Genomic DNA, 13587 nt, shown 5'->3' with positions numbered 1-13587 from the left:
GCAAGTCTTCTGAGCTGTAATGTGGAGGGACAGACCGCTCTTGCCTGAAATAATCCTGAACATGTTTTACAACAGTTAAACACTTTCATAAAGTCCTAGCCACTGAACCCTATAGAAAAAAAAAAAGCCAAAGCATGAACGCAAAGCTAAACTCTGGTCAGTCACTGCAACATGGATATTTTTAATAGCTGACCAGAGTTCAGCTTCAAGGAGAACCCATCATAAATAAAAATAAGAAAGCCAGCACTGCTGACTTGGTTTATGAAGATGCTTATTTTTTCTTCACTACTACGTACTAAACTCAGAACAAAAATATGAAGCTCAAGTGTCACTCCCAATAACTTGTAAGCTCATGCTTGGTGACTTCTTAAGCAGTGAGAGAAAAAATAAAAAAACTATTGTTGTACGGTGCATGCATCTTCAAAAAAGTATTGGAAGCTTTCATACTTTTATTCTGACAGCCTCCCTTTGAAAAAGGAATAAAATGTAAATCTCTGCAAATAGGGAAACTGTTTTTTTTTTCCATCCACCTGATTTGTGTTGAGGATATCTGTTGGTTTCATTTTCGTTTAGTCAGCTGGCTAAACGAGGAAAAAAAAAATACCCATCTATAGCTAGCTTTTGTTTTAGACAGTTGTTATCACGAACAGGTGTCCCTCACCACTGTTCTGATGATCGCTGTAAAAGGTTTCCCTTTGTCTTGGTGACAGATACAGGAAGCGAATCTACTTAGCTGCGATATAGGCAGCAATAAAAACTTGACACTGATAATACTGGCCTAGTCTACCAAAAAAAAAAAAAAAGTTTTTGCTACACATACACTTAAGTGAAAAAACTCATTACTGGTATGGTGTTTGTATATGTTGTTTCATTCAGGTATTCTACTCCCATGATCCAAAATTATAATGCAGTTACGCAATACAACTAGGTCATCTCCCTGTATCAGCCTGTAAACTGGACAACAGAGGATCAGCAGCACTCTGCTCTCTCCTCCTGTCAGCTTGTTTCATGTAAACACACACACATGCAGCACACTGGACTGACGCATAGCACTAGTCTTTGCTCCCGCAGTCAAATATTTTACTGTACAGGAGTAGCTAGCGTCTCTACAATCTAATTACCTTTTACATCTGGATCATCTATATGAGGCTCCAGGTTTTCAATCATCTCTTCAAGCTCTTTTCTAGTAGCCATGGCTATGTTAGGAGATACAGGGGATGAAACCTGTTGGACAACTGGCCTTTCGGGACTGCTTGCCTCTGCTTCTGTCTGATGCAATTCCAGAATATCAATCTCCGGGATGGGAGTCCTCCAATAATGAAAGGAATTAAACAGCTCTTGACCAGTAGCAGCACCCTCCTTACAGTCTACTTCCAGGTCCTTGGATACCACCATATCAGGAAAACTCTGCCCAAGGTTGACTGAGTCATCTGAAGTCTCCAAAGTGCAATGTGAAATAAAGTTACTAGAGTAATTTCTGTCCCTAAACCGTTCATCTGCTGTATCATCATCCAAGTTTGTGTCTAACTTCACAGTAAAAGAAACAATGCTGCATTCCACTGAAGACTCTTCTGATAGAGCATCCACATCTCCTTTTGCCGTATTATCTGTGTTTTCTGGCGAAGGCTCTGCTGATGAGCTACTAAAAGAAAATCATTATTATTAAAAAAAAATGACACACATTTAGAAGAAATTTTACACTCATCTGCTTCAAAAGCCTAAAATATAAAACTGGTGCTGAAACAAGCAGACAATACAAGTATAAACATTTACTTCAAGCAACCGACTAAATACGTAGAAGACACAGATATATGGGAGCGGTTTTACTTTCCAAATGTTTTGTATTTCTATTCCTCCATTTCTGAGATTTACACAGTCCTACCACACAACACAACCCTGTCTAGCAGGCAGGGTGGATTTGATTTAAATCAAACTCAATTTAAATCATAATTTTTGAAGAGCAACTGTCATATCTGTCCCGCATGAGTCTGTTGATTCACCGACAGTCCCATTCACTTTAATGGGACAGCAGGTGATACGGCAGTGACACAACAAGGTGAGGGATGTGGCGGCAGCAGGTGAGTGGATGCCCGCTAACAGACGCTGCCATGATGGATCTGAAATGACAGGAGCTCTTTAAAAAGTAAGGACTCATTTTTGCTGGCAATTAGAATCTTTAATATTTACAAACAAAATAGTATTATTATTTAGAATAATAAACTGTCAGGTTAGTAAAACAGCGATTTTAGAACCGATTTTAGGTTAATAAGTTAATCACACATAGTTGGAGAACTACTCAAATTATTTAATTTTATTAAAACAATAACATTCCAGTGCATATTATCTCAGCTTGCACAGCTTGGATTCATTGAAGGAGTATACCAAAATTATAAATATTGCAGAATATACAGCCTCATTCTACATAATCAAGATCCATTTCATGCTGAATAAACTAAATTATTAACGTATCCTTAATTGAAAACTATCTTTAGATTTTTTTACTCCAAAAGCATTTTATTAAAATAAATTTGATTTAAATAAAAAACAAATCTGATTTAAATAGATAAAAAATAGATTTTTATGCACCCTGCTAGCAGGGCAGGAGACTTTTTTTTTCTGCTGTAGTTAGGCAACACTTACAGGTCTTGTCTCCTCCCCCCAAGCCTGTGACTGGACAATAAAAGGAAAAGCAGCAGACTTAGCCTGTTTGTCAAAATGCTCCCCCCTCCTATCAGCATGTTCCCTGTTGGAAAATGAGCACTGCAGCACAACTGATTGACTCATTGTGCTGCTTCTCCTTTTCCCTGTTTAAGTACTGCTTTACAGGATTGTAAAAGGCAAAGTCAAAATTCAGGTATTGAGAGGAAGGGCAGATGAAATCATGACTTCCACCTCATTCAGAGAACACCTTATATTTATTGAATGTCGAAGACAAAACGAGTGACAGTGGTGCAAAGTCACAGAATGCAAATCGCTAAAGCAGCACCCAGGAGAGATCATCGCTGACTGCAAGTAGCACAGGTTACTACAATGAATTTCTGTATTCTCAGAGGCACCACCAAGGGGAAACACCTGATTGAAGAAGCAACTGGCCCCCTTCCAATAAGAACTGGGTTAACCAACAGTGCATCAACAAGTAGAAGAGATGCTTCAAAATGAGATTGAACTTGCCAAAACTTGGGGGAAAAAAAAGTACAAAAGAAAGGACCCAGCTGGTCAAAATAAGAGAAAGCCCAAGCCCTAATACTCATCTAGAAGTAGGGAAAAAGGATCCATAAGGAAAGGGCCGCCCTTCTTTGCATTCAGAGCTGAATTGCTCTGCAGTCATCCTGAAAGGTAAACCGGGAGCAGGGAAAAAAAATGAAGTGGTTTGGAGGAGATAGTCAGGATTGAGGGTACCTAACAACCCAACTAGTTCACTAACACACTGTACCTGCAGCACATGAAGCATCTAGACCAGTGTTTCTCAACTCCAGTCCTCAAGGCACCCCAACAAGTCATGTTTTCAGGATTTCCCTAAGATGAAACGGCTGTGGTAATTACTAAGGCAGTGAAACTGATCGAATCACCTGTGCAAAATAATGGAAATCCTGAAAACATGACCTGTTGGGGCGCCTTGAGGACTAGAGTTGAGAAACACTGATCTAGACTGTACCCGAGAAATGACAGATAACACTGCTACACACCTGCCAGACACACAACGCAATTCTAGGAAACGGAAACCTTATACTGAACCCATTCCATAACCTTCATTGCAGTGTTAGGGTCAGATGTCAGACTCACTACAAGGAGCATTTGCCTGAATGAAGCAGAAGTAACTTATTCAGAATATGCAAAACAGCTGAAAATAAAAAGGCCCCAAGTTCCATGGAGACCTCTGGAAATGCACTATTCCCCCACAGAGTATAGGGTAGCAGGATCAGGGTGTGTTACACCTACTTAACAGTTCAGGGAGTACATTTATTGATGGATACTGCCTGCCAAGCAGAAAAAAAAAAAGTTGCACACAGGTGCTGAGCCCTTACACCTCAATGAGGACACCGCTTGAGGAGATCCAGAAGGTTAAGCCTTTTCACCAGAAGAACCAGTGTGGTCAATAGGACACACACTGCATCATTGATGGCCCAATCCCAAATCAAAGCCTTTCCCAGAGCAGAAGGTCCTGAAGCACTCAGGAGACATCCAACAGAGGCCTGGTAAGCACAGACTCACGGAAGGTTCACCTATGGGGCAGGAACAGTATGCTCAGGTGAACCAGATGAGATGAAAGCCCCAGGTGTGCAGACACACCAGAAAGGGAAGAATTCCCCAGGAAGACGCCACTGCAAAGTAAAATCCAAGACTTCTTGATCTAAAGGGGATCACCTAGATCAGGGCTCAAAATCAGGGCTCAAGTTCTGAGCTACTAGCCAGGCCTTAATGGTTACTCCCCACCAGTTGCCCCACCCAGCCCCTACCATGCCCGCCCCTGAACACACCCCCATAAATTATCTCATGAAATGACACTTAAATGTTTTATGCAGAATTAAGTTACAAAAATAAATATTAACAACTTTATCATGCCCATCAGCGCAGCCTCACCAGTGCCGAGGAAGAGGCGAGCTGGCCGGATCATCGGAGAGTGGGGATTGCCCACTGTACCAACTTTCATTTGAATTGCCCAGTGTTGCAGTTCCAAAAAGGGATCCACAGTACCCGAAAATAGAAAACTTCCAATTAAAGCGGTAATAAACTCAAAACCAAAAAATGCAATATATTACAGCTTACTAAACCTAATGGCCCTGTACACACGATCGGACTTTCCGACGGAAAATGTGCGATCGGAGCTTGTTGTCGGAAATTCCGACCGTGTGTAGGCTCCATTGGACTTTTTCCATCGGAATTTCCGACACACAAAGTTTGAGAGCTGGATCTAAAACTTTCCGACAACAACATCCGTTCGCGTAAATTCAGATCGTGTGTAGAAAATTCTGACCCACAAAGTGCCACGCATGCTCAGAATCAAGCAGAAGAGCCGTACTGGCTATTGAACTTAATTTTTCTCGGCTCATCTTACGTGTTGTAGGTCACCGTGTTCCTGACGTTCGGAATTTGACCAATTTTGTGTGACCGTGTGTATGCAAGACAAGTTTGAGCCAACATCCGTCGGAAAAAATCTGATCGATTTTGTTGTCAGAACGTCCGTTTGTGTGTACAGGGCATTAGTCCTGGTAGCTGCATTTGTTTTTTTTGTTTTTTAAGACTTCCCTGTTTTTACCTGGTGATCTGGCCAGTAACACACCTCCTGTATTAGAGCGCCTCCACTCTGGATGAAAGAGCACAGGGGCAACTTTTGACAGCGCCATTGTTAATCTGGGGGCAGGGGAGTATTAGACAGACTAGTAGATATAAATACACTAACAAATTGAAGCTGAACTCCAGTTCATGCTTTATGAGCAGTTACAGCCCGATTTACCTTTTGGAATAAAGGTTTTATATAAATAAAAGCTGATCATTGTAAGCACACTTGTCATTAGTACATTTTTCATCTCATCCCTGTAATGGATACATCTGTAAGACAGCTTGTTCGGCAAAAAAAAAAAAAAAAAAAGAGTCCAGCAGGTTTACTGGCCAGATCACCAGGTGAAAATAAAGGAAAGAAAGCCTAAAAAAGAAAACCAATGCAGCCATCGCATCGAAGAATTGGTAAGCTATAACATAATAAATATTTGCTTTTAGGGTTTAATGCTACTTTAAAAAGGAGGGGTGCAGGCTCAAGATGAGTGCCACTCTTGAAGGCAACATAATGTCAGAGGACCCAGGAGGTACCAAAGTGCAGGGAACTCAAACAGGCTTGGGAAGCTACACCCATGGTTAATATTCAGAGGGTTTCTGGACTACAGAGAGTGACCTGAGCACCCACACGATGAGGAGGTTCACTGCTCAGGGACCCAGCCGAACAAGCCACTCATCCCTTGAAAAAGTGGGGGGAAACCCTCAAGCAGAAAGGGTGCCAAAGGAGTTAGAAGATGAGCTATGAGCCCTGTGGAGTGAGAAACAGGATCTTGTGCAACAACTGCAGCAGATGGAAAAGTAGTAGGCGGTTTCTTCAACCCCTCCACAGAACTGTTGCGTTAAGGCAGGAGCATTCCCTAATCACCAGTGGTGTTTCTAACGACAGTGTCAAAAACAGCCTTGAAGAGACAACATCCCCCTCAAGGGTAACAAAATTAGGTGTTCCCCTGATGTTTTGGCTGGCATCCTGAGTGCCCTATGCATTTGTACAAACATCACAGTGGCTAAGTGGTTAGCATTTCCACCTGGCAGAACCAGGATCACCAGTTCAAATCTCAACCGCGACACTACCTGCATGGAGTTTGCATGTTCTCATGTGCCTGTGCGTTTTCTCTGTGTACTCTGGTTTAGGGCCAGGGCATGATTAGAACCTCTGCAGGTAGGTTGTTCCAGTAACTGGCCACAAATAGACAGCAAGTCCACTGTGGCCATGGAGGCTGCAGCCTGGCCTGATGGAGCTGGAAGCAACTTTGATGAAGAGGAGCCAACAATGATAGAGGAGTCAGGTTCTACATTGTAGATATTGGTTCCCTCTGAAGATATTGGGTAAAAACTACAGAATCACTAAGGGAGTATGGACAGAGGTTACCCATGACAGCAGTGATGTCCTTTTTGTGTCTTAGCAAAGACATGTTGCATCCCAACAGTGTTAATGCAACTAGGCTCAAAGTGAAGCAATGCCTAAATACTCACAAACCTGGGTAGCAGGTGCTGATGGCTTCAGACAGCCAGAGATGAGCAGGGCAATGGAAAACAACTGGACATCCGCATGGATTTTCAGACGCAGGATATGCAGCAGGATGCATTGGAAAGAGTAATAAGCACATACATGACTGCAATGGATAATGCAGCAAAAAACGTTCAAGTCATCAAGGTTGGAAGGGTAGCCAAAATAAGTTAGACTTTTTTTTTTCTAGTGGAGCAGTTTGCCAGCAATAATCAGCAGAGGACTGGAAACTGGACTAAAGACTAGTCGGGATTTAGGGCAAGAGCCAAACACAGTATTTTACTACGTGTTGATCCGTGTTGTAAAACGAGTTGGCACATGACACATCACAATCATGTAAACAAAATATATATATATATATATATATATATATATATATATATATATATATATATATATATATACACACACACATACATACACACACACACACACACACACAGTGGAACCTCGGTTTGCGAGTAACGTGGTTAACAAGCGTTTCGCAAACCGAGCACTGTATTTCTAAAATTCCTAACTCGGTTTGCGAGTGTTGTCTTGCAAAACGAGCAGGATTCAGGCCAAAAGCAGTGTGCAGTACCGCTTTTGGCCTGAGGTGGGGGGCGCCGGAGCAGAGCCGAAAGCCGCCGATCGGCGCCGCTTGGAAAGGCCGAGGACAGTTCGGCTGACCTCGGCAAACCTCGGAAAGACTCATGAACGAAAGTCTTTCCGAAGTTTGCCAAGGTCCGCCGAAGTGTCCCTCGGGCCTTTTCGGCCGCTTCCGAGGCTCTACAGCGCCCCCCGCCTCTGGCCGCATGCGGTATTGCATCCCACTGAAATCCATGCGGAACAAATTATTTTCGTTTCCATTGACTTCAATGGGAAAACTCGCTTTGATATGCGAGTACATTGGATTACATTACATTACATAATGGCTATAGTTAGTGGTGCACCAAATTGTTTTTTTGGTGCCGAAAGTGATACTGAAAATGAAAAATACACTAGGCCAAAAACCGAAACAGTTACCGAATATGCTACAGCAGGTGGTCAGAGACTGCAGACATGCTACAGCAGGTGGTCAGAGACTGCAGACATGCTACAGCAGGTGGTCAGAGACTGCAGACATGCTACAGCAGGTGGTCAGAGACTGCAGACATAGTACAGGAGATGGTTAGAGACTGCGGACATAGTACAGGAGATGGTCAGAGACTGCGGACATGATAGAAGTGATCAATGCAGCCTCACCAGTGCCAGTCAGATGCAGCCTGCCTGTTGCCATCATGCAGCCTGCCACTTCTGGGGGTGTTGAATGGCCGGATCCCTATTGTGTGCTGTGATTCCATCTTCCAGCCCCTACATTACTACTGTTAATTCAATGGCAACTTGAGAAATCACCATCTACAAACCAGGTATTTCTATTGCATTACTCAACAAAGAACTCTACTACAAAGTGACACATCCACAGGCATATCACACAACACTGGCCTCGTGGCAGCCACTGATGAGTTTTCTATATACTACACAAATAATGTCATTTCCTTAGATTCTTTGAATAACAGTTCCCACCTGCCCTATATTGTGGATGAACAAAATAAACAGAGAATAAGGAGAGATATACGTTTCTGACTTGCTGCGTTCTGAGTGAATACACTAGGTATATGGACCTTAGTCTACGACGCACGTGGACGTGGTATGAAGAGACAGAGGCAGCAAAGGAATAAAACAAGTGCAAGCAATGGAAAGAAAGCTAGAGGCAGAAAAGTTAATTACATTTTGAATAAGACAGGTCTATGGCTGTTTATGGTCATGTTCTGGAAGTACGTTTATTGGATTTGTACTGTTAATGTCTGCACATATAAAAGACTATAAACTTATTACTCCAACACCAACCCATGCATGAAATTTTAGATACAGACTGCACAATCTTTCAGATTAATTTGTGTCTGAAAAGCATCCATATGAGGTACTAAAAGCATCATATTCAAACTCATGCAGCCCGCCAGCGCTCATCATATGCAGCTTGCCCGTGTCTGGATGCAGCGTCACCCGTGCCCGGATCAGAGCGGCGATCTCCGTGTGTCCTGGAGCTGTGAATTGAATTGCGGGGGCGGCTGCAGTAACAATGTCCCGCCTCCTGTAATCACGTCACGCTGATTCAATGTCCTGCCATTGGATCAGTGTGCCGTCGGTCAGAGGAGGTAGGACATTGTTACTGCAGCCGCCCAGACAATTCAGCTCGTGAAACACGGAGATCGGCGCTCTGTGGGGAGGGAGGAGAGGCGGAGGGAAGACTGGGGCAAGCCAGGAAGATGCCCCTGCAATGGGCGGCACCCGGGGGCCCGCCCCCATTTTCAGCCCTATTATCGGCAACATTTTCCTTTCGGCAATGCGCCGAAAACACCAGTTTCGGCTGATATGTTTCGGTGGCCGAAATTTCAGTGCATCCCTAGCTATAGTCTTAAAAAGGGACACCTAAAACGTGCCACAAAAATAAAATCAATAACAGAGTATGGGGTTTGATTTTTTGTTTTAAAGCTCCATCCTCAGTTTACATGAACGTTTTAAGGTCAAGGTTTAATTTAAAAGCACAATAAAAGATGGATGATTCACATACCTCTCACCAGCTTCACTTTGTTTTACATCCTTGCTGTTTTTACATTCATCTTCCTTGAAAAACTGACCAGAGCTAGATGGGTTTGCAAAAGTTGATATAAAAGGCCCAAGGGATTGAAAGGCAGCTTGGCGTACCTAGGATACAAGTCATAATCACCATCAAAATTGGCAAAAAGACAATGGTAAAAATGCTATGGGCCCAATTCACAAAGCTTTACACAAGGATGATATGTATTTTTAGCCTTATGATTGTAATTTTCAAGTGTTATCTAAAAGTACCGGTCACTTTTCTGAAAATAAAGGATCCTTACCTTGGTGTTTCAGCTTTGTGAAAGAAGCATTTTTTCCCTACAGAACATATAAATGCTAAGAAAACAAATACCTAGGTTACCAAAGGGCAAATCCAGTTAAATCATTCAGCTATCCTTACATATTCCTATACAGGAAACATATCCTCTTTTCCAAATCTAGACAGTGCACTCAATTCACTATAAATGCAGCATTAAGTCTGTCTGCATACAATCAAGCCTACCTTTTTGGTCATTGCCTCCCTGTTCAAGTTCTTTATCAGGCATAGCTGTAGTATCCATGTTTTTCCCACTCCCTCCTGTCAAACCTGCAGTTTGGAAATCTCTTGCTGTACTGATGTAATACCTCGGATTGCGAGGAACGCGGTTTGTGAGCGTTGTCTCGCAAAACGAGCAGGATTCAAGCCTCTGGGGTGTGCAGTGCCGCATTTGGCCAGAGGTGCGGGGGCGCCGGTGACACTCGGAGACACTCGGGAACGGGGTGTTTCCAAATGTCTCCAGCGCCCCCCCCCCCCCCCCCAACCTCTTGTTACATGCGGTACTGCGTACACTAGCAGTGCCACTGGAACGGATTGTCTGAGTTTCCATTATTTCCTATAGGAAAACTCACTTTGATATACGAGTGCTTTGGATTACAAGCATTCTTCTAAAACAAATTATGCTCGTAATCCAAGGTACCACTGTACAAGAAAGGTATTTCCAAACACACCCAGTTCCATGCTGTCTTTTACAAGAAAGCCTTAAAAAACCAAGTACTTGTCTGAAGCTCTGTGGAAAGGTCTTATTTACTAAACTAGCTTTTGAAGGCTGAATCTGATAACAGATCCATTAGGGAAAGTGCAAAACAGATGTGGGATGCAGACCCATCCACAGCACATAGATCTCTGGAACCAGGAAGCTGTGGATTGTATGGAACTCTGATTAATGTAAACTGAGTGGACTCTGATTTTAGTATACTAAACAAGGCTTTCATTGTACCTCTGCAGCGCATTAACAAGTCACGCTATACAGAACTATTTCAAGTCAACGGCAGTTAGGGCTTATCAGAAGTATGACACTAGTTTCAACAGACAGGAAGTAAAGGAAAATTTTAAACAGGAACACAGACAGCAATAAAAAGCTAATAGGGTTACTAGCATTCCCCTAATCTTAAAATCATATCTTACAACAACTTAACATTTTGGATGCCAAAGACCTGTGTCTTGCCTAGAATTCTCAACAAAATGACCTGATGAATCAATCTACAATATAAAAATGAGCATGATAACCATTTAAAAAAAAAAGATGCACAGCTTTAAAACGTTCCCTCAACTATTAAAAAACAAACAGTGATATCTGTCACACATACCCATCTAGATGGGTCACCAATTAGGTTAATAAAGAGAGAAGAAAGCTTGGTCCGCCGGAGCTCTTGAGAAGTCGCACAGGACACTGCCATGAAGCACTCAGCACAGGCCTTCCGCACACCCCATACATTGTCAGAACAAAGCTGGTAGAATCGAGGTAACTGAAAGACATACAAACATTAGGATACACAGATTAAGTAACTTTAAAACTTGAGTTAAAGGGTAAATTGTAATGAGAAAAAGATGCCCCTGCTGACGTCCTATTCAGATAATGCCAGCTGCCTGGTGAAATCCTGGTCCAGCGGCTTTAATACTATAAATCTCTAAATCTGGAATAAGTATGCAGAACTTGTCAAATCCAAATACTCACTTAAGGGCAGTGAATAAAAGTACTGAAGCCAGAATGTTGGTATAACAGACAACTACAATGTCTATCCCCATATTTCTCTCAAGACGGCATATCTAACGGTGTTCAGACATTTAGATGTTCATATGCAAACTATAGATAAAAAAGTGTACTAAAATCACATAAATGTCCACAATTCGGCATCAATAAAAGAGCACAAATCTTTTCATATATGATAATTTCATCGTGTCAACCCAGGAATATTGCAGTCACCATGCTCCAGAAATCACAGGCAACTTTTGCAAAGCAGGCTCTAGTCTAGATGATCAGCTAGTCCCTGAGCCTTCTTAGTATGCTGCCCCAATGCACCTTAAAGCGGGGTTCCACCCAAATTTTGAACAATATCTGTATGTATTCTCTTCCTTGCCTAGATGCTGACATGCCGTTTAAAAAAATTTAAATCGCCGTAATTACCTTTTATTTTTCCATTCTTCTTTGCACTTCCTGGTTCTCCTCCCGTGGGAGTAGGCGTGTTTCTAGCCTCTCCCAGACTCCTGGGAGCTAGTCTCAGGCTTCCCAGGATGCCACTGAGCATGTGCGGGAACGAGCGGTGAATGCTGGGAGCACAGCATTCACCACATCCAGGAAATAAATGCTTGTGGGCTTCAAATGCCCACAATGAAGATGGAAACCGCCTGCAGTGAATAATATAAGTTATTCTTTCTGACGAAATCTGACACAGGCGGACATATTACACACAATATGTGAGTATGTAATGCTGAGAAGAAAAGTTTGTGAATGTACTAAAAAAAAAAAACGATAGATAGGTGGGTCCCCGCTTTAACCACTAAAAAGGGGTTGTAAGCCCTTGTGTTTCTTCACCTTAAAGCATCCTATGCATTAAGATGAAAAAAACACCTGGCAGTCACCGGCCCTCCAGCCCCCCGTTTTACTTACCTGATCTCCATCTCTTCGGCGGGGACGCACTGTCCCTCTCTCCACTGGGTCCTGGCTCTTGATTCGATAGATTGATAGCAGCACAGCCATTGGCTCCCGCTGCTGTCAATCAAATCCAATGACACGAGCACCGGGTGGCGGGGCCGAGTCCTGCATTCGTGGTTGTTGACGCAAATGCTGAACTCCGGAGCGCACCTGCATGGCAACCCCCTCGGGAGAGAGCTTCTCCTAGGGGGTTATCTGAAGCGGGGGTTATCTGAAGCAGGGCAGAGCCGCCGGGAGACCCCAGAAGAGGATGTTCGGGGGCCACTCTGTGCAAAACAAGCTGCACAGTAGAGGCAAGTATGACATGTTTGTTATTTAAAAAAAAATTAAAAACTGATCCTTTACAATCACTTTAAGGACCAAGCCTATTTTTTACACTTCTTGTTTACAGGTTAAAATCTTTTTTTTTTGCAAGAAAATTACTTAGAACCCGCAAAAAAAAATTTTCTCCAGACACCCTCGAGAATAAAATGGCGGTCATTACAATACTTTATGTCACACTGTATTTGCGCAGCGATCTTAAAAGCGCAAATTTGGAAAAAATACACTTTTTTAAAATTAGTAACGGCCTGGCCACATAGAGAGGTCCAACATGCAGGGAGCACCGTCAGGTGTTCTAGGAGCATAAATTAAAAATAAAATTTCCTAATGACCCATTACACTTTTGAAGGCCCTGGAGCATCAGAACAGTGGAATTACCCACAAAATGACCATTTTGGAAAGCAAACACCCCAATGTATATTCTATGAGGCATTACGAGTCTTTTGAACGGTTCATTTTTTTCCACAAGTCTTCGGAAAACGTGGAAAGAAAATGAAAACTTTTTTTGTTTATTATTTTTACACAAAGTTGTCAACTTATATATTTTTAAACACATAGAATGTACATAGCAAAAATTACCCCCTAAAATACATTCTGCTACTCCTCCAGAGTATGGCAATACCACACGTGTGAGACTTTTACAAAGCCTGGCCACAGAGAGGTCCAACATTGACGTTGTACCATCAGGCATTCTAGGAGCATAAACAACAATCTAATTTCATTCCTACCCATCACACCTTTAAAGGTCCTGGAGCACCAGGACAGTGCAATTACTCACAAAATCACCCCATTTTGGAAAGCAAACACCCCAAGGTATATTCTATGAGGGATGCAGATAGGTAATCAGGTACTCTGATAGGCTTGGTGACAGGTCCTTTCTATTACTGGGGG

The 13587-nt window shown here is 42.6% G+C and overlaps 1 protein-coding gene across 7 annotated transcripts in view; it reads right to left on the bottom strand.

Moving 5' to 3' along the window:
- Positions 1-13587, bottom strand: part of PPP4R1 (protein phosphatase 4 regulatory subunit 1) — a 152865-nt gene that overhangs the window by 51337 nt on the left and 87941 nt on the right. For 6 of the 7 annotated variants that reach the window (XM_073631341.1, XM_073631343.1, XM_073631344.1 and 3 more), the window contains exons 9-11: positions 11030-11188; positions 9375-9508; positions 1122-1642 (exon numbers count right to left, since the gene is read on the bottom strand). In XM_073631341.1, the coding sequence (XP_073487442.1) occupies positions 1122-1642; positions 9375-9508; positions 11030-11188 (814 nt within the window). The remainder of the gene's footprint in view (positions 1-1121; positions 1643-9374; positions 9509-11029; positions 11189-13587) is intronic. The other variant, XM_073631342.1, reaches the window with a different exon arrangement.

The sequence above is a fragment of the Aquarana catesbeiana genome, linkage group LG05 (assembly GCF_042186555.1).
Source record: "Aquarana catesbeiana isolate 2022-GZ linkage group LG05, ASM4218655v1, whole genome shotgun sequence".
Classification (NCBI taxonomy): Eukaryota; Metazoa; Chordata; class Amphibia; order Anura; family Ranidae; genus Aquarana; species Aquarana catesbeiana.
The sequence above is the reverse complement of the archived record's forward strand: the minus strand, read 5'-3'. Positions and strand labels throughout refer to the sequence as shown.